This window comes from Mucor velutinosus (genome assembly GCF_035048745.1).
Source record: "Mucor velutinosus strain NIH1002 chromosome Unknown tig00001544, whole genome shotgun sequence".
In the NCBI taxonomy this organism is placed as follows: Eukaryota; Fungi; Mucoromycota; class Mucoromycetes; order Mucorales; family Mucoraceae; genus Mucor; species Mucor velutinosus.
The window spans coordinates 743,274-770,032 of record NW_027041908.1 but is presented as its reverse complement, the minus strand read 5'-3'; the positions used below and the strand labels follow the sequence as shown (position 1 = coordinate 770,032).

The 26,759-nt window shown below is 41.3% G+C and overlaps 6 protein-coding genes and 2 non-coding genes across 8 annotated transcripts; 4 read left to right on the top strand and 4 right to left on the bottom strand.

Moving 5' to 3' along the window:
- Positions 1-1,245: 1,245 nt before the first annotated feature.
- Positions 1,246-6,299, bottom strand: lag1_2 (Sphingosine N-acyltransferase lag1; the record flags this gene model as incomplete). Its single annotated transcript, XM_064824848.1, has 2 exons — positions 1,246-4,949; positions 5,024-6,299. 2 exons carry the CDS (start codon positions 6,297-6,299, stop codon positions 1,246-1,248), a joined length of 4,980 nt encoding a protein of 1,659 aa, XP_064680225.1.
- Positions 6,300-6,742: 443 nt separating this feature from the next.
- ATC70_005562 lies at positions 6,743-6,816 on the top strand. Its single transcript has one exon. It is a non-coding gene; the product is annotated as a tRNA-Val (tRNA).
- A 769-nt stretch (positions 6,817-7,585) lies between these two features.
- ATC70_005561 (uncharacterized protein) lies at positions 7,586-7,834 on the bottom strand (the record flags this gene model as incomplete). Its single annotated transcript, XM_064824847.1, has 1 exon — positions 7,586-7,834. One exon carries the CDS (start codon positions 7,832-7,834, stop codon positions 7,586-7,588), a length of 249 nt encoding a protein of 82 aa, XP_064680224.1.
- A 1,623-nt stretch (positions 7,835-9,457) lies between these two features.
- Positions 9,458-10,243, bottom strand: ATC70_005560 (uncharacterized protein; the record flags this gene model as incomplete). Its single annotated transcript, XM_064824846.1, has 2 exons — positions 9,458-9,848; positions 9,909-10,243. 2 exons carry the CDS (start codon positions 10,241-10,243, stop codon positions 9,458-9,460), a joined length of 726 nt encoding a protein of 241 aa, XP_064680223.1.
- Positions 10,244-12,329: 2,086 nt separating this feature from the next.
- Positions 12,330-12,403, bottom strand: ATC70_005559. The gene has a single exon. It is a non-coding gene; the product is annotated as a tRNA-Val (tRNA).
- Positions 12,404-17,538: 5,135 nt separating this feature from the next.
- On the top strand, positions 17,539-19,932 carry ATC70_005558 (uncharacterized protein; the record flags this gene model as incomplete). The annotated part of the gene is made up of 4 exons (XM_064824845.1): positions 17,539-17,587; positions 17,647-18,028; positions 18,127-18,595; positions 18,649-19,932. The coding sequence occupies 4 exons, from the start codon at positions 17,539-17,541 to the stop codon at positions 19,930-19,932; spliced, it is 2,184 nt and encodes a 727-aa protein (XP_064680222.1).
- A 242-nt stretch (positions 19,933-20,174) lies between these two features.
- Positions 20,175-23,838, top strand: ATC70_005557 (uncharacterized protein; the record flags this gene model as incomplete). The annotated part of the gene is made up of 4 exons (XM_064824844.1): positions 20,175-20,543; positions 20,613-20,797; positions 20,859-21,223; positions 21,281-23,838. The coding sequence occupies 4 exons, from the start codon at positions 20,175-20,177 to the stop codon at positions 23,836-23,838; spliced, it is 3,477 nt and encodes a 1,158-aa protein (XP_064680221.1).
- Positions 23,839-25,604: 1,766 nt separating this feature from the next.
- Positions 25,605-26,735, top strand: ATC70_005556 (uncharacterized protein; the record flags this gene model as incomplete). The annotated part of the gene is made up of 1 exon (XM_064824843.1): positions 25,605-26,735. The coding sequence occupies one exon, from the start codon at positions 25,605-25,607 to the stop codon at positions 26,733-26,735; it is 1,131 nt and encodes a 376-aa protein (XP_064680220.1).
- Between the last annotated feature and the right edge of the window lie 24 nt (positions 26,736-26,759).

The following is a 26,759-nucleotide window of genomic DNA, read 5'->3' as shown; positions in this document are numbered from 1 at the left end:
TCATTCTCAGATCCTCTTATGTAATATACAACGCCTAATACATTTGCCTCTCAGAGATGATCTATATCCTCAACATTCAGAACCTTCGAGTATACGCTGGCGCCTTTTAGTCGCTTTCTTCAAATCTGGCTTAAACCTAAATTTAGGCACGACAGAATGTCAGGGTTGAAGGGTATTCTGACAGTAAATTTAGATCTGCAGGATATCATTGACAGAAAAATAAGAAGCGCAGGTTTAAACCTAGAGCGCCAGCTACCAGGAACATTAAACAGCGATTAACCTGGATAACGCACAACATTACACAAACTATATTGGATAAAATCAATGTTCAAATCTAATATTAATAAAGCACCTTTTTATCCATTCAACTAAAAGGCTATAACATCTTACTGCACACTCTCTATATCTACTTCCATTTATATCTCGATCAGTTCTCAGGTTGCATATACTATCTCTACGTATTAGCATGTGACAAAAATGTCGTGCCTAAATTTAGGTTTAAACCAAATTTGAAGAAAGCGACTAAAAGGCGCCAGCGTATACTCGAAGGTTCTGGAAACTGACAGCAAGCACTGATCTGATTATCAGTTGCTATATCAAGTACTATATCTACTCGAAAGTTCCATTGATTAAGTAATTATCGATCGTAGAAATAGTATAAATATAAGTTGTAAATGCAATCAATAAACAGCATCTTCGAACATAATCTCAATCTATTAGTTACACTCTAAGTTATTTGTTAACTCCTACCATTGGATTTATCTATCAAGACGACAAAAATACCAATGGTTTCTTGGTGTAGGCAAAAGAGTTTTTTTATTATATAAAGATTATGGCTGACTGATCCCATCAGGGCAAATGTCAAATCTATAAATCCATACATGCATGATATGTCAAGACATGTCGCACATAATTTGCAAGCTGGAAAAGAGAGGGCTTCTGTCAAAGGCTATCTGATTCAGGGGTAATCAGGGACTGTGACCAGCACAGAACCAAGAGGGCGCAAATGAAAAAGGTAAAAAAAATTGTTTTTTTTTTTTTCTTTAGCTTTTGTACAAGACAAAAGAAGAAGAGGACAGCAACACCATGTAGACAGCGTGTGAGAGGAGCAGTAATACTAAGTAGCGATATGATAGTAAAGGAATAGAGAATACAAATACAAATCCAATAAAATAATGGGCAATTCAACGCGTTCAAAACGAAAGAAGGGAAAATTTTACCAATGTGAAGGTGTAAGCGGATGGACTAGATCCAATCATACAGGGATGAGCGAACGATGGGTGCCATTTGCTTGTAGTAGACAGGCAGCAACCACTCCAAAAATGCAAGTCCTTGCGTATCACTGGCAGCAAGGGAGAATTCTTCATCTGGCAAGCAGATTGTTTCCATCTCAAAGAGAATCTGACACACAACAGGCCACCAAGACGACCAACGCAAATACACTTGCTGATGTTGAGACGACGTGGAAGGTGGTTTCTTGATGTTGGGGAGCTGATTGAGCACATAATCGAGAGGATTAGGCTGGGCATCATGAGGGACATTCAGTCGATCAGCAACAGAAAGACAAGACAGCAAATGTTGACGAGAAGCGTGCGGATGACCACATTGGCAAGGCACAGGACGAGCAGGAAGCCAGCCCATTTTCCATCTACAAATACGACTGCGAAGCCAATTATCCATAGGGAGGAAAAGGATGGGATCCACACCAATGCGAGGACGACAACTTGAGAGGAGCACCGGTGGTGTTTGATGATTCAATGTACTAGTGAGATTCTGATGGCGAAATTGTGAGATGACAGCCTTGACATTGTTACCAGTGGGCGAGTTCAACCAATCCATTATACAAGTGTAAGCGGGAGCAGCGTCAGGATCGGATCCAGGTGGATGGCAAATGAATTTCCACAATGAACTTTGAGTTAGCAACATGGGCCAGCGAAACTTGACATCTTTGCGTGACGATTCGATATGAGGCAGCAATGATCCGAGTAGAGTATCTGATGGCAATTGAGTAGTACGAGTGATGGTCTTGAAGGCCAAGATGGCGACACGCTCATGGATATGAGGAAGAGCAGTGAGATGCTTGTACACCTGTGTGGATGCAGCAGCCTTACCACGAAATAGCAAACGCAGACAGATGTCTTGAGCTTTTTCAAGTGATTTGGTGTGCTTGACAAGGAGCTTTGAGATGGACAAGCCATATTCCAGCTTTGGTCGTATAAATGTGCCATATATCTTTGCGGCAGTCAGTCGATAGAAGCTTGGGGAGTGGAAACCCAGAGGCTGAATACTGGTACGCATGGTGACAAGCGCAGATTGGATATTACGTTGTACCAGCATACCAGCATCTAGTTGTGCCTTGGTGTTGAAAGGGAGCCCAAGGTAGTTGAACGAGTCAGCAGCAGGGAGTGGAGAGCCGTAAAGACGTAGCGGAGATGTGCGACCTGTGTACATTGGCGGGTTGAGCACAATGCATTTGGCAGGGTTCCAACGGTAACCGAGCAGGTGAGAGTGTTCTTCAGCCTTCTTTAAAAGACGAGGCATGGTTTCAGCAGTGCCAATTAGCACGACATCATCAGCATATAGAAGCGAGTTCAGCCAGAGACTGTTGTATTTCCGTTGCGGAAAGGAGTCAAAGGAGCGAGATGAAGGCATTGATATCGTACGTAGGAGTGCAGGGAGAGTATTAATGTAGTGTGAGTACAAAAAGGGACTCAAGATGGATCCCTGCAACACCGCAGTAGATGGCCAGAATGAAGGAGAGCGAGCACCGGATACCAAAGTCTCAATCTTGACATTGTCAAACAAAGATTGCAGAATACCGAGCATGGGATCAGACACATGGGTTTCGAGAGTACGCCAAATGACAGGTCGATGCACTGTATCATACGCTTGTTTGATGTCCAAAAAGCACAAAACAGGCGGTTCACCATGATGATCCACAGTATGTTGGCGACAAAGTTCATGTAGGGCAAGAGCAGAATCAAGCGTGCTGCGATTCTCACGAAAACCACCTTGCACAGGATCCAATTCAGGAGCAGTAGCCAAGAGATCGGGATAGAGACACAATTCCATCAACTTGCGAAGCACAGAGCAGAGACTGATGGGCCTGTAGCTAGCAGGATCCAATGGATTGCCTTTACCTTTGAAGATGGGGACAACTTGTGCAGTGCACCAATCCACAGGGACTCGAGACCACATCCAACAGAGCGAAAAGAGAAGACACAACACAGGAGCGAGATCCTCAATCAACGGTATTATCAGCATTTCAGCACGAAGGTGATCAACACCAGGGGCTTTTCGACAAGCGAGTTTGCGTTGCAACATGAATGCTATACAGCCGATGGTAAAAGGGCAATCAGTAGCAGAGATGCTATCAGCCATGACAACAGGAGAGATTGGATATGACACGCCAGGGCAGTCAACGAGGTCAAATGTCTTGCAGAGATACAAGCGATCATGATCAGTGACACATGGGCCGTCGGGCAGAGATGGAGCAGAAGGACGTTGAGCAGGCAGGCAATTACCAGCAAAGACATTGCGTAAATGATTGGCCATTGTACGAGCAGCAGCAGCAGGACCCTCAACATGTGTGAACCCAGGTGTAATGGCACGATTGCGTCGAATGCGCTTGATGGTGGCAGCAGTGTCGGCAAAAGACCCATTCGAGAGCTTATCACAAAACTCTTTCCAAGTTTCATTGCGTCGGCTTTTGACAGCTTTTGCAAATGATTTACCAGCAGCAAGATACTCTTTCCAGAGCAGAGCTTTACCTACGCCCTCAGGAGCTCGTTTCCAAGCCCTTCGAGCGTCCTCACGTAATTCAACCAAGTGTTGGAGTGAATCAGTCCAGAACCGAGCATTACCACGAGGACCAGCAGGAGGCTTTTGGCGACCAACTGATTTGTCCAAACTGGTATGGATAGCCCGCGTGAGGCTATCAGCCAACATATCTACATCCGGTGGATGGGGTCTAGAGATATTTGAAGAGTTGGCGTGAGTAGAGGTACTGTGGTTGTGATTGAGCATTTCTAGTGTGTACTTAACTTCTGCCAAGAGTGCAGTTTTGATAGGGGATATTTCTACCCTAAACAAAGCCCGGTAGTGCTCTACACTCTTGTGATCATCCAATAATGACAATTTCCAGAGAAGACGAGGATGAGGAGCAGCAGGAGGTGGAGCAGTAGTGGGAACAAAAGAGAGAGACACAGGCACATGGTCAGAGCCAAGATTGGCATCATGGATGGTCATGGTAGGTTCAAGAAGGGGGGAGTAGCTGATGATCAGATCAACAATACTATTCCACGATGTATGCCCAACTTGAGCATTGTCCAACCGACTTGGTGAAGAGAGGGTAGGGATACCATACGCCAAAAGCGCATTCCAGCAGTGCAATCCATTGGACAGGATGAATTCATGCAGCCACGAACCACGAGTGTAGGTAGCAGTGTCACCAAGCAGGGCTTGACTTCGAGCATTGAAATCACCACAAAGGATGGTGTTGGCATCTTGTTCCAAAGCATCAGGGCCCTCAAAGAGAGCAGCTACTTCTTGATCCGACAAGGATGGTGGCAAATACAGGCAATGTATAAGGTATTTGGAGACACGGCAAGAAAAGACATAGGGAGAGCGGGAAGGCAGAGGCATGACTGGGTAGGGACAATTGGGGTTCACAAGAAGTGTGATACCTTGTTGGCCACGATGTGTGTGATGAGGATCACCAGAGACTCGTTTACCATAGGTATGGAACTGCTGCCATGTTGTGGGGAAGCGTAACGGAGGGAGTAACCATGTTTCAGTGATGAAAATGAGAGAAGAATCACTTAGATAGTCAGTAACAGTATTGACGGTTTGACGGACAAGGCCATTGGCATTCCAAGTGGTTAGGGTGAGAGCAGGAGGAGCAGGTGAGGATGGCGGTAAAGAAGAAGAGAGGGAGGCGGATTCAAAGACTAAAGGAGCGGAATGGGGAGTGGGGAGGTCATCATAGATGGCCTCTACACTCATTGGGAGTTGGCTGGTTCACCAGCACCAGCGAGGGAGGAAGCAGCAGCACCAGTGGCAAACACTGGGGAGGAAGAAGAAGAGGCAGCAGAGGATTCAAAACCTTGGGTGTCCATGTCAGTATTCACAGAGGTAGAGATGGATCCACCACGGAGGATGGTCTCCACTTGTTCACTAGATAGGAAGCCTTGTCTTTGAAAATCACGAGCAATGGCAGAACGCAAGTACTGGCGGGCATGTTGAATACCACGAGCGAGACGGGCTTGTTGAAGCTCTCTGGCTTTAGCAGCACGAGCAGCATCATCCAGAGTGAGGAGAGCAGGATCGTTCAGATTTGCAGCAGCAAATTGATCGAAGTCGGTGATAGGCTCAAGTTTGTGCTTGGCCAGCGTTGCAAGGAAGTCAGTTGAGTATTCCTGGTGGATCAAGAGAGCAACAATACCCTTGGCAGGGTAGTGGATATCCAAGATGCGTCCAGTGTCAAGACCGAGACGACGTAGCTGACTACGATACTTGGCGAGCTTCTTGCGATACTTACAAGCGAAGTGGAAGTAACGGTATTGAGGATCCTCCAAGATGGAAGGATCTACAACACGGGGTGCTTCAAACATGCGCAAGATAGATTTGATTGACTCCTTCTTACATTTTTTGACAGGTTGATATGAGGTAGCGTTCTTTGGGGAAGAAGAGGCAGACTTGGTGTTACTAGCAGGCAAAGCTGGAAACTCTGCTGGTGAAAGAGATGGAGCACGACCATTAGTAGCCTGGATTGTTGGAGGGAGCGACGCATACTGAGAGGCATTGCTGCCAGAGTCAGTGCGCACCAAGAGTTGCTTTTGGAGAGAGGCAACCTGAGCATTTGCTGAAGCTAATTCAGTTTTCGTGGCATCCAGTTCAGACTTGAGTCTGTCTATTTCGGCCATAGCGTACTCCAAGGAGGCAATGCGTTGCTCGTGAGCTCTGAATTCCCTCTGGAAATGAAACACCCACTCTGGCGTGTTGGCAGAAGGGGAGAAAGACATCTGGCTGACCAAAGGTGCGCCAGTATTGTCGAGTGCTGGATCATCGTTGACAGAAGGAGTGCTATGCTGATCTTCCTGCATTGGTTGATCTGCATTGTTGTTTGCTTCCTCGACCGTGCGTTGCAGCTTGTCGGTGGCTGTGTTACGTGCAGTTGGTTTGAGCAACAGTGACGTACCACTTGCTGATTTCTTAACCGAGCTGGGGGTGGTTGTTGTGGTTGTGATTCGCTTTTTCAAGATGTCCTTTTCAGGGATTTTGTCCTTTGAGTTTCTCATTTTGATAACTTTCGATGGTAAGCTATCCGTAGTGGTTAGGCTGTGTTTACGCTTGCAGGATTTGGTAACTGGGTTGTCAGTTAGGGTGTCCTGAGTGAATGGATCGAGCGAGGTGGTGTCGGTGGACGGTTCAGTTGAGACTGGATGGTCTAATTCGTCGTGCGATTTTGCTGCAGGAGTTGTGGACTTGAAGACTTCTGTTTGAGGGAGAAATTCAAAGGTAGGTGCTGTTGAGCTGTTCGCTTTGTTTGCTATGGGTTTGCTAATTGTTGGTGCTATTGTTTGTATGTGTGTACTTGTAAAGGTCTTCTGTAACTGTCACGTGTATCTCGGGAGAACGTTTATCCTTGCGAAAAAAAAGATTCGCCCTAATAAAAGTGATGGAGAAGCGAAAGAAAGTGGTTTTTTGGTGTAAGAAAAAGAGTTTTTTTTTATTATATAAAGGTTTCTTGGTGTAGTCGGTTATCACATCTGCTTAACACGCAGAAGGCCGCCAGTTCAAGTCTGGCAGAAATCATTTTTCCATTTATAATTTTTGGAAACGTCTTGCGAAATGCTTTTTATATGGTGTTACAAATCGACTTTGGTTTTGTAACTGAATCTCTCTTTTTGCTGTATGTTAAGCATAAAGAATAAAAGGACTATTATTTGTAGCTTATAGAAACAAGAAAAGATTTATTTGAATAAAATTAGACAGAAAAATTAAAGATTTATTGATGAAGACAACAGTTATTCTATTATTTATACTAAAGTGCGCGAAAAAAACGTTGGTGTTTTGCCAAATTGCACTTTTTACCAGTTTTCTCTGCAAATATCGAAGCTACTGGAGTGTGCTTAGTTTTCATAAATAGCCTAAGTAGTTGGCTATCAGATGATATATTATGCGCCTTATTCACGTAATTAGAAAAAGAATGGTAGCCTCATGAAAAGTGAAAAGTCGAATTTATTAAATTTTATAAAAAAGCTCAATATTTAGTTGGACCACCTTTACTCTTGATAACCGCTTTGATTCGGCGTGGCATGCTGCCTATGTATTTAAGACAGTCTTCTTTTGTGAATTTATACCATTCCTGTTCAATTCTCTCTTCTAACTCAGAAAGGCTGGTGGCCCTAGTAGGGTACTTGTTGTTCAAACGACGTTTTAGTTAATGCCGGACATGTTCAATGGGTTTAGGTCAGGGCTTTAGGGGAGCCAATCAAGGACACTTTGCACATATAATCCGTAATGTCTGAACCATTTCTTAGTGGGACCAGAAGTATGTTGACTTGCGATATCTTTCTGGAATCTAAACTTTTCTTGTCAACCCATAATACTCCATAGTGTCTAGCAAAAATGACTCCAGAATATCAGCATAAACTTCTGAGTTAACAGTTCCTTCGGTAAAGGCAGAGCTATAATTGAATTCCTCCGCTGTTATCATGCCGCAGAAAACAACACCACCACCATTTCTTTGGACCTGAGCCTCAGTTTGATGAGGCGTCAAATCAGTGGGTCTGTCAGTCCAGTAAAAAGACTTGCCGTCAGATCCCCACATGTTGACCCTGGTTTCATCGAAAAATCCCCGTTTACGCCAGTCGTCCGTAGTCAAATGGCGATGTCTCTTAATAATTTACACAAGACGCTTTTTCCGGTTCTTCGCACGCACGAAATTGGTCTTTACCTTCCTTTTAGCCTTGAGCTCTTTGCGCTTGAGTATATACTGTATGTTTCTCAAAGCCGTCTGAGCTCCCTATAAGCAAGGTAGCACCGCACACCTCTATTATGGCTGCCTAAATTACCATTGCGGAGGCTCCTCTGGATGTAGTTCATACTCTGCGTAGTGATCTTGCCTCGTTTTCCCAGTTTGGCATGTCTTGAATGAACGAGAAACTTTTTCCAATACAGAGAAAGTACACTAAGGGAAAAATTTGGGAAGATCCTTTGAATGCCATGGAGGGAGCAGCTCTGGTTGAAATTAGCCTTGACAAATTCTTGAGCCTCCTGAGGAATGGGACACGTCAGGTTAAGGAAAGCGTTCAAGTATACCGTGACCCACAAAACTGTCCCAATATTTAGCAGTCTTTACTGTCACACCTTACCACCGGACGGGAAGTTATCCAATAATAATGAATTTAGTATTTTTTAAAAGCTAATGTGGAATACATCCACTATGATCTGCATTTCGACAGTTCATCCAGTTACCAGATTTAGATATAAACTGTATGTACACTGGATTAGATGTACGATATCGATTTATACTATAAGAAGATATGAACTTCAGATACACTAGTACTATAAGATTCATACTATATAAGATATAGGCTATAGATGGCACCACGGACATGGATGGCGCTATAGACTTATACCTGTATTCCGACATTGACTACGGATGTTTACCATATCTGGATAGGCACCAAGATTAATGCAATATGAGCTTGTTGCTTCAGATGTGCACTTTATGATCCACGCTATAAGACACATGCTTATATCCGTGATACTAGCTACAGATACTTTATGTACTACAGATTTGTACTATATATGAGACATGCTATAGACATGCATATGATATGCTATAGACATGCCATATATCCAGATACATGCTAAAGATGTATGCTTAGCGATATACACTCAAATATGTACTATTGATATAGACTAAGAAGACTGTACCTATCGGATACATGCTACTAGATCGATATTAATTATCCTTATAGAAAGGATAGATCAGGGTACTTCGGATGAGAGTCTAATTATTCATCCAGACAGAGCTAAATCATGATTAGCTTGCTGGAGTTGTCTTTTAGCATGATTAGACATTAGTTGATCTGAGTTGACTTATTTGTTAATCTAATTAATGGAACTTTTATCCATTATTATAGTATATAAGAAGGATCATCTACCTGGCCAGTAGAGAGACTTCAGTTTACTTTACACCTGTCAGTTTGATAATAAAACATACCTTTATCAAGTTGACATTACTGTTTTTTTATTCATTTTTTTCCGTGAATTTAAGTCTATCAAGCCTCAAATTCCACAGCTAAAACTGTTTTCTTTATATCGTTTAATTTTTATAAGCACATAGCTGTAGAATCACAAGCTGTGATTGGCCAAAGTCATAAGGTACATTGGGACAGTATTGTGAGATATTTGGAAAAATCAAGTTTTATTATTTTATAGGACTTTAATACTTTGTCCATTTCCCTTTTGCTTTGATAACGGCCGCAATACGTTGAGGCATACTTTCTATAACCTTTTGGCACTCCTCCGGCTTTATTTGGTCATACCAAATCTCAGTTACTCGCTCATATAATTCATTCATACCCTTGGTTGCGGTTTCATACTCATTGAGACGCCTTTTCAACAAAGCCCACATGGTTTCGATAGGATTCAAGTCTGGAGATTGTGGGGACCACTCCATGACCTGGTATGGCTGTTCCAGAAGGTAATCCTTGACCAAATTTGAGGTGTGTTTGGGATCATTGTCTTGCTGAAATATCACTTGTTCACGGCTGAAGCCCAATTTCTCGATGGAAAAAGTGATAGTCTCTTCCAATTCGTCTTGCAGAATTTCTCTTTAGAGTGCCTTATCCATATTACTATTTATCTTGCACATCCAGCCAACACCAGCATACGTGATGGCACTCCAAAGCATGATACTGCCACCACCGTGTTTTACCGTGAGCTTGACATGGTGGTTTTGAAGCTGTTCACCAGATCGAATCCAGGCCCACTGTCGCCCATCTGAGTTGAAACGGTTAATTTTGGTCTCGTTTGTCCAAATAACGTGTTTCCAGTCGTCAACAGTCCAGTCTTTGTGCTGCTTACACCACGCAAGTCTCTTCTTGACATTAGCGTCACTAAGCAAAAAAGGCTTCTTTTCCTTCTCGATAGCCCCCAAGCCCGCAGTGCGGAGTGCTCTACGAACGGCCTCCGGGTAAACCTTCATCTGGAAATTCTTCTCCAACATTTTTATGACCTTGACGGCGCTTGAAACCCGTTCCTTGGTTACCTTTCGAACACAATAGCGCTTGTCGGCTTCAGACAACACCCTAAGACGACCACCTTTCGAGATTTTCACACCCGGACAATGCTCCACTCTGATTCGCCCGATAATAGACTTACCCAAAGATAGTTTTTCAGCAATTTCCCAAATCGAAGCATTGTGTTTGCAGAATTAACCTTGGAGACAACAATGGCTTTCATGGCTTGATAATCGACGTACCTGATATTTAGAACTCCGAGATGGATAATGGAGACTACTTGACCTACATGAGGCTTTCTTATACGGGGCTCTTGAGGTTATTCCAAATTGTGGGTTTGAGTTATCACCGAATTCGTGATTTTTCAAAAGATTTCACAATACTGTCCCAATGTACCTTATGACTTTGGCCAATCACAGCTTGTGATTCTACAGCTATATGCTTATAAAAATTAGAAGATATAAAGAAAACAGTTTTAGCTTTTAAAAAATACTAAATTAATTATTATTGGATAACTTCCTGTCCGGCGGTAAGGTCTGAAAGTTAAAACTGCTAAATATTGGGACAGTTTTGTGGGTCACTGTATAAAGAATTCAAAGGGTCTTACAAATAACAAATGTTTGATATAAGAAACGGAGTAGGTATAACAGCTAGTGAGCTTTATAAAGGATGTGTATTGAAATATTGGTAAAGTATAAGATGATTTTATTAATTGATTTTGAGAGTTATGCTTTTATACTATTTTGCTACTATTCTTTATGTCTGTAATAATGTCCTGGTTAACATAGGATTGATTTGTGGTTTGATATTATTTTATGTCCTGATATCCTTCGATGAATGATGAAGAGTTGCCTACTTAATTTACAAGGGTCAAGGTATATGGTTTCGTATGATTTGGTTATGTAATTGCAGTTCATAGAGTTAAAAGTGAGATTTGATATAAGATTGTCCTTGTAATGAAATAGCCACCCAAACGTAGCTTAATTGAAAACCAAAGTTCATCAAATAGCACTCATCCAAATTCATGCTATTTGGATCTATTAATGAAAGCGCTCAAATGTACATAAAAAAAAACCATTTAAAATTACTAAAGTAAAGATGCATGCTTATATCGCACATCGTGTGAATGAATCACTCCTGATCACAGCGTATTCAATCACACCCATGATGGTCGTAATAAGTGATGTTATCTTTATCCAAATAAAATCAAATCAATAACAAGCATATTCAAATATGGCAACTATGCCCTGCTGCCATAGTTGCACAATATCCCAGATAAAGGGTTCCATACTTCAATAACAAATATCACACTTTAAAACATCAAGGTTACATTAAACCATGCTATGACGATAGCTCACCCAAGCCCACCAAGGTTACTCAAATCGACCTTTATGGCCAGTGCTCTTGCATTGATTACCACTTTAAATCAAACATCAACAACATTTGCCAGATATCGCAATAACAGCACCTATTGCTCTCTATCATCACTAATCCTACAAGCTAGATGCAAATGTATAAATACTCTTCTTTTTTTTACTCAATTCCAGGATCTTCAGTTCATTTTATACACAAATAAAATACTGTTGATTTCTATTGTATTTTACTATTGCTTTATTTTTTTTGTGAAATCTATTTAAACCCGATTTCACTGCAGTCCTTTTTGGATACAAGATGCGGAAGGCAATGCAGCGTTAATCTGGGTCTTTAATTCATGCCCGGTTGATATGTAGCGCTTCAAGTTGAGATTGAGTTGTGGGCAGAGTGCAATTTAATCGTTACCAAATGTGATGTGTTTTGTTTGTATAATAGAAACAAACAGACTGAATGATTATATATGGTTGCAGGGAAAAAAAAGTAGTTGTTACGACTTGTAACAATAGGAAACATTTAAAAGTTTAATGTCAAATTGTAGTAACAGAAGTAGGATCCAATATAGTAAGCAGTGAAGCGTAATTTATTCAATAGTGTAGGCAATATACAGCAAAAAGAGAGATTTAGTTACAAAACCAAAGTCGATTTGTAGCAACATTATGTAATTTCGCAAGACGTTTATATTGATAGTTATGATAAAAATGATTTCTGCCAGACTTGAACTGGCGGCCTTCTGCGTGTTAAGCAGATGTGATAACCGACTACACCAAGAAACCATTGATATTTTTGTCACATGCTAATACGTAGAGATAGTATATGCAACCTGAGAACTGATCGAGATATAAATGGAAGTAGATATAGAGAGTGTGCAGTAAGATGTTATAGCCTTTTAGTTGAATGGATAAAAAGGTGCTTTATTAATATTAGATTTGAACATTGATTTTATCCAATATAGTTTGTGTAATGTTGTGCGTTATCCAGGTTAATCGCTGTTTAATGTTCCTGGTAGCTGGCGCTCTAGGTTTAAACCTGCGCTTCTTATTCTTGTTTGTGTTTAGTCTGTCAATGATATCCTGCAGATCTAAGTCACTGTCAGAATACCCTTCAATCCTGACATTTTTTGGTTTTCAATAAAAAATTACAACTAATAGTTAAACAAAGAATATAGTTATAGAGTGTAACGTATGTAGATTGATACGTGAACGAGAACTGTGCTGAAAGATGGTGTTTATTGAATATAATGTAGCTTATATTTATACCATTTCTAAGATCTATGGCTACTAACTTATGGAGCTTTCGAGTAGCCATGATACTTGATATAGTAACTGATAATCAGATCAATATCTGATATCAGTTTCCAGAACTTTTTTTGAGCATACGCTGGCGCCATTTAGTCACTTTCTTCACATTTGGCTTAAACCTAAATCTGGGCCCGATATTTTGGTAAGCGTGCTATTTGCTATGGATTATTGGTATTAGTTTTGCTTTCTAGTCACGCGCAGCACAACTAGGTTCATCACAAGAGTGTGTATATGCATCATTCTGAGAATGTTGAGTTATCTTAATTCGAGATGAGGAAGGATGATTAATACAAGGCAAATAGCCGGTGCAGGCAAATCTATGAAGGCTTATTCAAGTATGGATGTTGGATCATCAAGAACATACGACATGATTGCATCAGTATTTGGTAAATGTATTTAGGATCATCAAACTATCTTCAATTAGAGTAATTCATGTGAAATGTATGGGTACGGCTTGAGTCCTCGTATGGAGATTATTATTATACTGTACACACTTTATGACACCAGCACAGCATCACATCAGAAAAACAACGAAAGACCACCAACTTATAATTAGCAACACATTTGCAAGACTCTCGTCTTGCCAACATTTGGCCTTATTATCTAACATCAAAATTTATGTAAAATCAAACAGGCAATCGCCCTAAAAATTAATACTCACACCCAACAAAATCAACACTAAATGGAAAACAAGATAAGCAGCACATGTATCAACTCTCTCATGCCAAACTAGACATTTGGCAACGCATGTCAAGGATACATCATTATTACCCCCATATCAACATCGACACAGGTATAAACAACATGCCAAGAGATCTCATGGGCAACATTTGGAATTGAACAAGCAATTAAGTTACAAACTATACTAAAAAATTGAAAGCTATAAATAATCTTGACGTCTTGAATAAATGAACAGAATCTCATCTTTAGTAAGAAATACTTTATTTCGAACACCCTTAAAGCCTTTTCTCTAAATCTACATTTGACATCTCAATTTTTGGTACCTATTATTGTAAGTTGATTTGTTCAGTCGGCCAAGGCGCTACAATTGAACAGAGATTAATTGGTTGTCACCTTCCAGGTTTATTGATCTGAACCTTACCTGTTCCCTCCTTTTTGGTACTACCTCAACAACGTACTGGTTTATCAATTTTTGCCAAGGCAAATTTTATTTAGATAATTATGTTTTATTACTTGGATCACGTTCCCTAGCGTGATATACACTTTGATCTGTCTTTCCGATTGTTCAGGTATGGTCCGGTGAAGGATAGTATCAAATATAAATATAAAAAGCTCACATAAATACTCTTCAATAAACTCAACTTCATTTTATTATAAGTTTATTACTACCATACTTATTTGCTGTTCCTTACAGACATCCTTTCATCAACATAGCAACTAAAATACCCATAATAAGCCTTATTAGGTTATAGGTACATAACGGCTATGACATTTTAGTACGTGTAATTTCTTGTTAGTTACTTGACCTAATTTCGCTTTTTTCGACAGCTTATTTTATACGAAAATGTGCAAAGGTGGTGGATTATTCAAGTTGTAAATCTATATATTATCTGCTATGTCTTAATTGAAAGGGTTATTGTTAGTGCTATGTTCCAGTGCAATAATATATGTAACTGAGTGTTGTCTCTATTTGGGTTGTTACTTATCCGTTTATTTGTCGTGCTTCATATCACGTTTAGCCCAAGATCTAATCAGTATTTGAGGCTGGCATTGTTGAATTGATAAATTAGTCGTGGATCTGGATGAGATTGCGTCCTGATATTCGAGGATTACCATTTTGAAAAGTGAATTTGACTTTAGACTTTGATTTAAGATAGTTGCAAGTCAATTGATGTGGAATAATATAGATGCAATATTCAAGTGAGGTTACAACAATGGGATTGGGGAATTACTATTTAAACAATGAAATCGACTCACGAGCACGGGTACATGAAATTTGAAGGAAACTCAGTTTGGGTTATATTTTGATCAGGGCACTGACATTTGAATCTGAATTGAGTTTGGCAGGAGAACAACAACAACAATTACGAAGATCAACAACATGTATAAATAGTATTTAGAACTGCATCTTAATAAACATCATCCATCTTTCTTCTTATTACTGGAGTCTAGTTACTAGTGCCGATCTAGCACAAGCATGCCTGAAGAGTCCTTGAACTCATTTCTCATAAATATTGGGATAGTTTCTTACAGTCTTTCCATCAATAATACTTATATCTTGATTACCAAGTACAAGGGTAATCATTAAAGAGAGCTTGATATTTATCAATTTTATTAGCATTGTAATAAGTATATAGTCCTAAAAATTGTTATATATATACTATGAGTGTTTATGCTTTCGATAGCCCTCTGCCTTCACCTCATTTTGGTGAGAACCAATCTGCGCAGCGGCAGCTCGAGCTACTGATTGCCCTTGCTTATCTTATCAAAATACTGTTGCTTTTATGTTGAACCTCCACTTACACGTGAAAACCCTTCATATTATCTGTGAATCGGATTCTTATCTGGCGCTCTACATCCATATACAAGTAGCTACTTCATATACCGGCAAGCAGCATACTGATATCTCCCTTTTTTAGTCAAAAGTGTGCCTAATACAGCAAATTTAACTGCATTTGAGCTGCGTTTTCTTGCGTTCAAGGCCGTTTTAGATAGTCAGAATAGCGCCAAACAATTACTCTCGTCTAGCTCTTATTTCCTGATATCTTTGCTCAACTTTTTGGCGACCAAAAAAAACATGACCAAAATCGACCAAAAAGCATGAGGTAACCCTCATGGTTTTCACCGAAAATCAAACAATCGTGTTTTTCACCTTGATAATGAAGACTTTTTCTATGACATATATTAAATCAAAAGTTTTCTATCGATCTAACGTAACCCCTGAAATCATCTTTGTGGGACCTTGATATGTAAAAATTTGACTTTTTGGCCAGAAATCTCTTTTCATATTTTCATAAATTGCTCAATAAGTTTATTCAAAACATTTACTTTACTTGGTACTATTGGATGCGCCTTAAAAAGTACTACAAGAATGTATTAAGAAGCATGGGATGATTATCACACTTCATATAGTCGGATCTGCCAAAATAGCTCGATCAAGTCGAAAAACTTTCAGAACCTGGCCAATCTGGAGTAGACCGAGAGTCTGAGTTGAAATTAATTTTGGCACTGGCATACTCAGTGCCCTTTTACATTCAGGCAATACATTAATAGATGCTATTAAAGCGTATACAAAGTAGGTGATATATTATATAACACTATTACTAGCTATGCTATTTTTTTTGAGTCTTATATTAATGCCAATCCACCATAATATTGGTAAAATCAACTTCTTTCCTTTGTGAGGCTTTGAAAGTGTGTAGTAGGGACCATAAATTTATGATGGCATGATATATTGTATATATCATAGTATAGATGTTCTTGCTTGGTGAAGCAGTATGACCAAACAAGACATCCGCTCAAAACACCAATCCAAAAGACTTTCAATGCAAAAAAGTGTATGTATAACATTTACAGCATCTATGATTCCATCTTTTGTTGTACACTAAAGTCCTTGCGTTCTGGCCAAGATTTTAGATTAACATTTTGCTTCTTAAAATGTCCATCATTAAGCGTCTTTTTTTATATTTTACAAGCAAATCAGCTTGCACTCTTTTCGGAATAGCTTTTACATCCTGAATCGAAAAAGTTAGTAGTATTAAACCCAATCCAAACGTCTCAATCAAACGGCAGTTTTATGCTTTTCAGATTTAAATTAATGTGACACCAGACGTAGAGTGGTTTAAACCTTCTTTCATTGTGTGGTGTGATTCCGGGAACAGCGGCATAGATTGGGAGATGATCATGTCTAAAAAAACACGGCTACATCCCTTGAATTCAGAGCAAAACGTGCCAGATAGTTACAGTAAAATGATTTGAAATGGATCCGAGATCACAAAATCAAACAAATGGTGCGCGGAATAAACCAGGGCTTCCAAGATGCTCACATATCATTCAAACTCAAAATCGATGGTTGCATTTAATGTTTTAGTTTTTGAAGGTTTAAACCGCAAATGGCAATCTTTACTATTAGAGGAGATCCATTCTCTTACTTGGCTGCTGGTGTGGTGTCAGTAAAGGAAGAGCAAATTTCAGCTCTTGGTTTCTAATGTGATAATCTGTCAATATCCATCCTCATGTAGGTTCACTGCATCAAGCTTAATTGAGCAAACATGAAAGGGTAAAGTATTTCGCACTTTTCATTTCACGTTACAAGGTACAGACTGATTCACGTTTTGGTAAGACCATGGACATCGAATTAGAATTCTTTGACATACCTTGCCACATACAACTCAGAAGTGGAGCAGGCATCTCGGATAACGAATCATCTTTACTGTTCATCTCTCCCCCCTCCCCTCCCCTCCCCTCCCACTTCCTTCTTTTTCTCTCTTTTCCCCGCAAAATCAACAGGAAATCTTCTTCTTCTTCTTACCTCAGCATCTCCCCTCTTGCTCATTTATACATGTCAATTAGATTATAGACGCATAGATACTGTCAAGATATACATATACCCGACTCTTTAATTAGCAAGATACAAATAATACAATTTAATGGGCGTAGTTTGTTGTAGAGAAGAGCTTTTAGATCTGGAAGGCGAAGGTAAGTATATCACCCACCCAACACACGTGGATAGATAATTGACACTGTTCAACATATAGTGGAATTATCTCACTTTACCCTTCTGAGATCAGTTGGTAAAGGTGCGTTTGGCAAGGTGCGAGTTGTTCAACACAAAGGCACCAAACAGTTATACGCTTTGAAATACATCAACAAGACAAAATGCATCCAGATGAGAGCAGTTGAGAACATTATATCAGAGAGACGACTGCTGGAACAAATCAGCTGCAACTTGATTGTCAATATGAGATATGCTTTCCAAGATGACGATAATCTCTTTATGGTCCTTGATCTGATGCTGGGCGGTGATCTAAGATTCCATCTGGATCGCCTAGGTGTGATGCCTGAAGAATATGTTCGCTTTTACGCTGCTGAAGTGGCTGTAAGCTTACATTATCTTCACTCGCTGAATATTATTCACAGGTACTGTAATAATAATGTAATATTAGTGTGTACAACCATGCTAAAAAAAAGTCTTATATATATATACACACACACACTCTACACACTACCAACAACAGAGATCTCAAACCAGACAACATTTTACTAGATGAACAGGGCCATGCGCATCTCACTGATTTCAACATTGCAACCATCATCAACAATACAAAGCCACTCACATCAGTGGCAGGCAGTTTTGCTTACATTGCTCCCGAAGTACTGCAGAAGAGAGGCTACCTCACATCAGTGGACTGGTGGTCGCTGGGTATCGTCATTTACGAACTGCTATTTGGAAAGAGGCCTTTTCGAGGCAAATCAAACGATGCACTGCAACACGCCATTCTCCATGATAACGTGCACTTTCCAGAAAATCACAAGCTTTCACCTCAAGCAATTGATTTCATCAAGTGTCTACTTACAAGAGACGTCAAATCTCGCATTGGTGTTGGAAAACAAGGATTCCAAAGACTAATGCGCCATCCGTGGTTCAACGGCATTCCATGGGAGTTGCTTGAACCAAAGCAAGTAGAGCCGCCTTTTGCGCCCGATGTAAGTGCACACATTGATTGGCCTCTGCAGTGTCCTAAACTACCATTCAACAGAGTAAAAGAGCCAATTTTGATCCAACACACGAACTAGAGGAAATCCTACTCGAAGACAACCCGCTCAAAGTGAAACGACGCAACCCCAAACGTAGTGGAGCAGCTGCATCATACGCCACGTCATTCAAAAGCCAAGCAACCGATCCAAATATACCTGAGCAAAGCCCAGAGCGACAGCTGATGGAAGAAAAGTTCTTGACGTATGATTATACCAAACCTGATGAAAATGAGAATCGCAAAAAAATGATTGAACAAAGACATTGGGCTCAAAAGATGAACAAGACAACAGGCGAAAAGCATGGATTGCACCCAAATCAAGGGCATGGACCCACAAGAAAAGCGGGTGGCACCTACAAAGCAAGTGTGTTGGATTATCTCAACCAAAAGCCAGCGACACCACTGTCGGCAGGCGATATCCTTAAGTTGGAGGAATTGGCTAGAACAGCTCGATCCGGTAGTGCCAAAGACAAGGGAAATGAATGGAGACCGCCTTCGGGCTTGATGGGGAACAGCCCACCTGATGGATCTCCCTTGGATGCAGTTCAGGCTCGGGATAATTATATATTGCAGAATGGTGGTGTTCCTCCTCCATCTCGACCCCCACCTTTGCTGTGCCAATATAACAACAGCACTGATTTGAACCAACGTAAAAATAGCACAACTACGGATAATACGACACATACAACATCAACAACACCTACCAGTACGCATACGTCAAACCACAATTCACACAAGGCATCCCAAGAGTACTCGGATTATCAAGCAAGACGATCCTCAGACGAAAGCTATCGTCTCGCTTCCTCGCCTGATAATAGTGAGTATCCTCTTATTGCTTCAGCAGCAGCCTTGAGCATGGAATATCACGACCACCATCCCACGAATACGAGCCATCATCACTATTCTCAATCTGTAGCCACCACAGTGTCATCCGACAATCAACACCCACAGCAGCATAGTCATCCTCATCATACCAATACTACTACTACTACTACTACTACTACTACTATTACTACTACTACTCAAAATAATAACCCATATCCACCTTCTATTGTATCCACAGCCAGTTCAAACACGTTGAACGATGCTTCCAGATCCATGGTTACTCTCAAGACAAATTCATCATCCAATACAACAGTGTCAGCAGCAGCGCCTCGACCACCGCCTGCTCGCATTTCTAGCATACCTCGAATCCACGGTAATCTACTGCCACCACCTACCAGCTCTTTACCACCTATTCCATCTGAATTGCCACCTTTACCACCCATACCAAAGAATTATATTTAGAGTGTAATGAATAAAAAGAACTGTAATGTTAGCTAGCGTGTGTATTAAATGAAGAGCAACAATAATAACAACAGCCAGCATGGTTGCACAATGTGTTTATTACTATATCCAGTATTATGTTTTTACCAGCATAACCGTATCTGGGCAATTCATAATGGAAATATAAAAGTAGAATCCATCAATACAAGTATCTTTCTTTTTTTTTTTTTTTTTAACTTTATATACAACAACACACATAAAAGATGGCACCACCAGACACTCGATCAGGCACCATGTATCATAGCCATGGCATTGAAGTTTACCACAAGCCAAGAGACTTTACAGCGACAGATCATGACGCTGGATTCAATTTGCAAAAACTAGCATGGATCGAGCAAAGGGACGCTGAAGAGGCATTCACTCGGGTGCGAGTACTCAAAGACATATCGGAGGATGTGGTTTTGGTGGAGCATGAAGATCATTCTCAGGAACAACAAGTGCCAAAAGATCAAGTTTACATGATGAATCCACCAAAGTTTGATCATGTAGAAGACATGGCCGAATTACTGTACATGCATGAGCCCGCTGTGGTCCATAATCTGACACAACGATATAAGCGAAATGACATCTATGTACGTATACAGAGTTGTATATGTAATATATTACACAAAAAAGAAGGCTACTGACTCTGATATAAACAGACGTACTCTGGCATGTTCTTGGTGGCCGTCAATCCATACCGCAATCTGCCCATCTATTCGACAGAGATCATTCGGCACTATAGAAAAAAGAGACGCGGCGAAGTGCCTCCCCACATCTATGCGATAGCAGATCATGCTTTCTACGACATGCTGCATGACAAGGAGAACCAGTCTATTCTCATCACGTAAGTGTTTCATGAATGCATCCTGTCATCTCCATCACTAACAACTCGCATTGACAACCAGCGGTGAATCTGGCGCGGGTAAAACTGAAAACACTAAGATTGTGATTCAATATCTAGCATCGATTGCTGGTAACGGCAGCAATGGGTTTGGCACTGATTTCACACAAAAGAGCACACTGGAAACACAGATCCTCCAGGCCAACCCTATTCTGGAGGCATTTGGTAACGCACAAACTATTCGCAATAACAACTCTTCTCGGTTTGGCAAATTTATCCGTATCGCGTTCAATCGAAATGGTGATATTCGTGGTGCATTCATTGACTGGTATCTATTGGAGACGTCCCGTGTGCATACTCAGACCCTAGAGGAGAGAAATTATCATATTTTCTATCAGCTGTTGAACGCTGCAGACCAGAATATCAAAGGTGAGAGTCTACTGCAGTGTGAGTCAATGGAAATCACATACTAAATGTCTTTTACAGCACAACTCAACATTGGCCAGCACTGCCCTGCCGACTTTAATTACACCAAACACTCCAATCACACGATTCAAGGTGTTGATGATGCAGCTGAATACAACAAGCTGGTGCACTCGATGGATATCATGGGCATTGATGCAGCAGAGCGTCTGGAATTCTTCCGCATTGTAGTCGCTGTCTTGTATTTGGGCAACATTGTCGTCAACAGCAACTACGGCCGGGTGGATATCAGCAATTACGAAACTGCATGTCAACTGTTGGGTGTCACACCTCAGTTGTTCAAGAAGAATTTGTTGGAGCCACAAATCAGAGCAGGCAATGAATGGGTAAGCCAATCCAAATCCCCAGGCCAAATCAAGGACAATCTGGATGCGCTGTCCAAGGTGCTGTACGAGCGTAACTTTGGCCATTTGGTAAGCCGTGTCAATTCTGCCATCGATGGCCCTCAGTCCTTGGAAGGGATGTCTATCTCAGAGGGTGAACGTTTCATTGGCGTGCTGGATATCGCAGGCTTTGAAATCTTCAAAATCAACAGCTTTGAACAGCTCTGCATCAACTACACCAACGAGAAGCTGCAGGACTTCTTCAACCAAAACATGTTTGTACTGGAGGAAAAGGAGTACAAGAGAGAGAACATTCGCTGCGACGAGTCCTTTGATTACAGAAATGATCTACAGCCTACCATCAGCTTGATTGAAAGCGCCAAGAACCCAATCGGTATCCTGTCCTGTCTGGAAGACGAGTGTGTAACTCAAGGTACTGACGACCGTTTGCTGGCCAAGATTTCTGAGCAAAACAGATCCAACACACGCTTCACTCGGGACAAGTACAATGAAGGGTTCTCCATCAAACATTATGCGGGTGAAGTCAAGTACCAAACAGCAGGCTGGATTGAGCGTGGCAAGGACCCTTTGAACGAACATGTCGCTCGCTTATTTGCTGAGTCCACAAACCCACATGTCGCTGCTTTATTCAAGGATTATGCTGTCGATTTGCCCAAATCTCCTGTTCGTGCCTTGGATATCCGTAAGCCACTGAATCGTACTCGCAAAGGTGGCGGCAATTTCCACACTGTCGGATACAAGCACAAGCAGCAGCTCAGTATTTTGATGAACACGCTCCAAAACACACATCCTCATTTTGTGCGTTGTATCTTGCCCAATGACCGTAAGCGTCCTGGCGAAATCCAGCCACAGCTGGTGCTTCACCAGTTACGCTGCAATGGTGTGTTGGAGGGTATCCGTATCTGTCGTGTGGGCTTCCCAAATCGTCTGCTGTTTGAGCAGTTCCGTGAGCAATACAAACTACTTGCACCTGATCTCATCAAAAACGAACGCGACCATCGCAAAGCGTGCCAAATGTTGCTGGAGACAAGCCAACTGGATGCAAATCAGTTCCAAATTGGTCGTACAAAGGTGTTTTTCAAAGCAGGCGTGCTAGGTGAGCTGGAGGAGCAGCGTGATTTGAGGCTCTCTGAGATTGCTACCAAGATTCAGGCTGCATGTCTTGGCCTAATTACTCGTCGCAAGGTGATTCAACGTCAATCGCAAGACAAGCTGATTCGCACCATCCAACGCAACAGCCGCATCTACATTGATATCATGCAGTCAAGACTATGGAAGGTGTATCATCGTCGAAAGGAGCTTCAGTACACATTTGGCGCTGAAAATGCAGATCGTAAAAAGATTGATGATTTGGAGCAAGTGCTGGCTGTTTCTCAAGATCAACTCAAGGAGCTGTCTATTGAAAACCAACATCAACAAAAGACTATTGAGTCCCAAGAAGCAGCACTGGAGGAGCAGCAGCAAGAGCTAGAGCGTATCCACCAATCCTGCTTGTCGCTAGAGGAAGAACGCGATGATTGGGTCGCCAAATACAGACAGCTAGAACAAGAGCTCAAGGACACACAGTCAAAACTCGCACACACAGAGTCAGAGTTCTGTGCTACCAAGCAATTCAGTGAAGAGCAGGCTGTCATGCTGTCCAAGATCCACAAGGACATCCAAGAAGAGTCTGAAGAGAATGAAGCCCTCATGATCCAATGTGATGAACTGTGCAAAGAGAACAGCGAACTTCAAGAGCGAGTCCACTTTTTGGAGAACGACAAGACCATCTCGGATGAGCTACAGTCTGAATTAAATAAGCGCGATCAAGAAAACAAGCAGCTGATGCTTGAAATACAAGACAAGGAAACGAGCCTTCATACCAAAGAGGACGAAATTGCAGATTTACAGGATATGATTGAAACAGAGAGAAAAAACAGACAGGAAATCAATGCCGAGTTGAATGATCTGCGGAAACAAGTCTCGGCATACAAGGGCGAGATCCATGAAAGGACTATGGCACATCAATCGGTTCAATCCAAGTTTGGCGCTATGGAGGCGAGTCTAGCAAAAGAAGTCGAGGAGAGGAAATTATGTCAAAAGAAGAATATACAACTGGAAAGAGATGTAGACATGTTGACCAAGTTGGTGCAAACTGAAGCAAAAGAATCTCGTGCGAGAGCTGCCAGGCTGGAGAGCATGGTGGCGTCTTTGCTTAAAAGAAATGCGCTAGATTAATAGTTCCAAACATCATAACAGAATAAATGTATAGTCTCTGGCGCTTTTAATGCTTAGCAAGGAAGAGAATAGAGCCTACAGGTACACTAACATTCAATTTGTGATCTTCTTTTCATCATTATTAGCTTTAAAAAGCATCTATTATATACCTTGATGACCAGATACCGAGAACCACCAAAAGCCGGTTTAAACTCAGCTATGTATTTTTTTGTCTAGATTCGTCAATTTTGATTTAGTTTCGACTTGATCGGACTATTTTGCGAGATTCGACTATATACATTGTAATGATCTCTCCATGCTTCCTTATACTTTCTAGGAGTACCCTTCAAGACGCTTGCAATGGTGTCTAGTAAAAGAAGTGTTTTGAACAAACTCACAGAGCAATATTTGAAAAACGTGGAAAGAGGGTTTTGACCAAAATGTTTAAATTTTGCATACCAAGCCCTCACAAAAGTGGCTACAGGGGTTGCGTTGGATTGAGAAAAACATTTTGATGTGATATATGCCCTAGTAAAAGTCTTCATTTTTGCGGTCAAAAACGCAATCGTCTGATTTTCGATGAAAACCATGAGGTACCCCTCATGGTTTGGATGCACTTTTTGGCAATGTTTTTCAGGTCTCAAAAAACTTGAGCAAAGGTATCAGCAAGTAAGTGCTAAATGAGAGAAATTGCCTGGAGCTGTTTTGGTGGTTTAAAAAGGCTTGTAGCACGAGAAATTTAGGCTTAAACGCACCGACATTTCCTTTGTATTTTACAGCATCTTCAGTATAAAACTGTGTTGCAAGTAAGCTATCTGCCGGTGTATGAGCTACTTCCATATATACGGATGTGGAGTACCTGATCAGAGTCAAATCCACAGACATAGAGACTCCCATGTGAACGGGGAAGACTAACACGAAGCGCATATTATTTTCATGAGATGAGCAAGAGCAATTGGTATAGGGAAAGCTGCTGTCGCGTAGTAAGTAGGGTTCTCACCAAAGCGAAGCAAAGGTAATAAACCATCCAAACCGTAGACACACCCGTATTATAAATAATAAGCAATTCATCTTATATAAGCACCATGTAGTAAATAAGCTGTTGCTCAGTGACGAAATGAATCAGAAACACATGCCATTCTTTCTTTCAGGGACGACACTCGGAACTAACAATATTCTCGGCTTTGTAAGGGATAGTATGACCTGGATTATCTACAAGACAGCTGATACGGTTGGTCATGATCCATGTGCAGCCCCGGAAACCATGAATTTCTTGTTGTGAATGAGACACCCGACGCTACTAGGAGCAAAACTTGCGAACATCAATTGACATGCATACATGGATACTAAGCAGCATGATTCGAATGTATTTATGGTCCTACACCCAAGGCTCCACATCATCAATTGGGATCTAATGCAAAAGGGTACATGTTTACATTCAAATATCCAATTTAATACACGAATCAGAACAGCAACAACAACAACATTCGGGATATTGGTGATACATCAAGAAAGCGATCTTCTTTTTTGATAATGCTGCTTTACAAAAAATAGCAACATCTCTTTGAATGTGTAACCTTTTTACTATATGACACATGATGCCTTTTTCGCTTATTTCGTAAAAGGAAAGCCATAACAACAATGAAGCTGTTTTCTCTCTCTTTCTCTCTTAAATAGCAACCTGATTGATCATCGTTTTCCCCTCCTCTTTTTGAATCATTATATATTTTTTTTGTATTTGTTGCTCTTTTCTTTTATCTCTGTATATAAGCACGCACATACACTTCATGGCCCAACAACCTCAACCACAGCAGGTGCCAACACCGTCCTCTCCTTCGATACAAAATCAAGCGCAGAATCAACAACAGCAACAGCAGCAACAGCAACAACAACAAGCAGCAGCAGTGGCAGCAGCAGCAGCCGGGTTGTACGGCCCTGGATTCATGGAACCTCAAGGTGGTCTATTAGATATGGTGAAACGAAAATTTCGAGAAGTAGCTGGATACCGAGGTATGGATCCTACAGCGATGGCCATGAGTCGATATGCTGGTGCCGGTGGTGCCGGTGGTATGATGGGCTTAGGCGGTGGCATGATGCCCGGTATGATGCCACCTCAGATGGGTATGCCATTGATGAATCAATCCAATCTGGCCATGATGGGCATGGGAGGCGGTATGGGAGCCGGAATGGGTGGCCTTGAAGAGCTCATGCTTCAGCAACAGCAACAGCAACAACCCTATCAATTGCAACAATTACAACAACAACAGCAAATGCTACAGTTACAACAATTACCTCCTCAACAGCAACAAGCACTGTTAATGGCCATGATGATGATGGGTGGCGGTGCTGGCGGCGCCACATCCGGAACTGCTGCTGGTATGATGATGAATGGTGGTCTTGGTGGTACGTCTGGTGGATTTTATGGTCAACAACAAAACCCAATGTATCAAAGCCTATTAATGGGAGGAGGAACTCCAGGTGCTAATATGATGATGCCAGGCGCCATGATGAGTGGCATGGGCGGTATGGGTGGTAATAATTTCATACAACAACAGATGATGATGAACAGTAATCCCTACCAACAACAGCAAATGATGGGATATGGTGGTGGTGCAAATGCAATGTACGGCCAACAGCAACAACCATTGATGACAGGATATGGCGGAGGTGGTATGGGCGCCAATGCCATGTACAATGGTGGAGGCTATGGTGCTTATGGTGCCGGAGCAGGAGGCTATGGTGGAGTGGGTGCAGGTGGCGGCTACGGCAATGGTGGATACGATCAATCATCGAGCTATTACTATGGCAACCCTACAACACCGTATGCGTCTACTGGTTATCAACGAGGCGCGATGGATCCATACAGTAGTTACAATGATCCATACGACAGTTATGCTTCAAAGCGAGGTTATTTCTAAATTTTGTATACCTATAGTCTAATA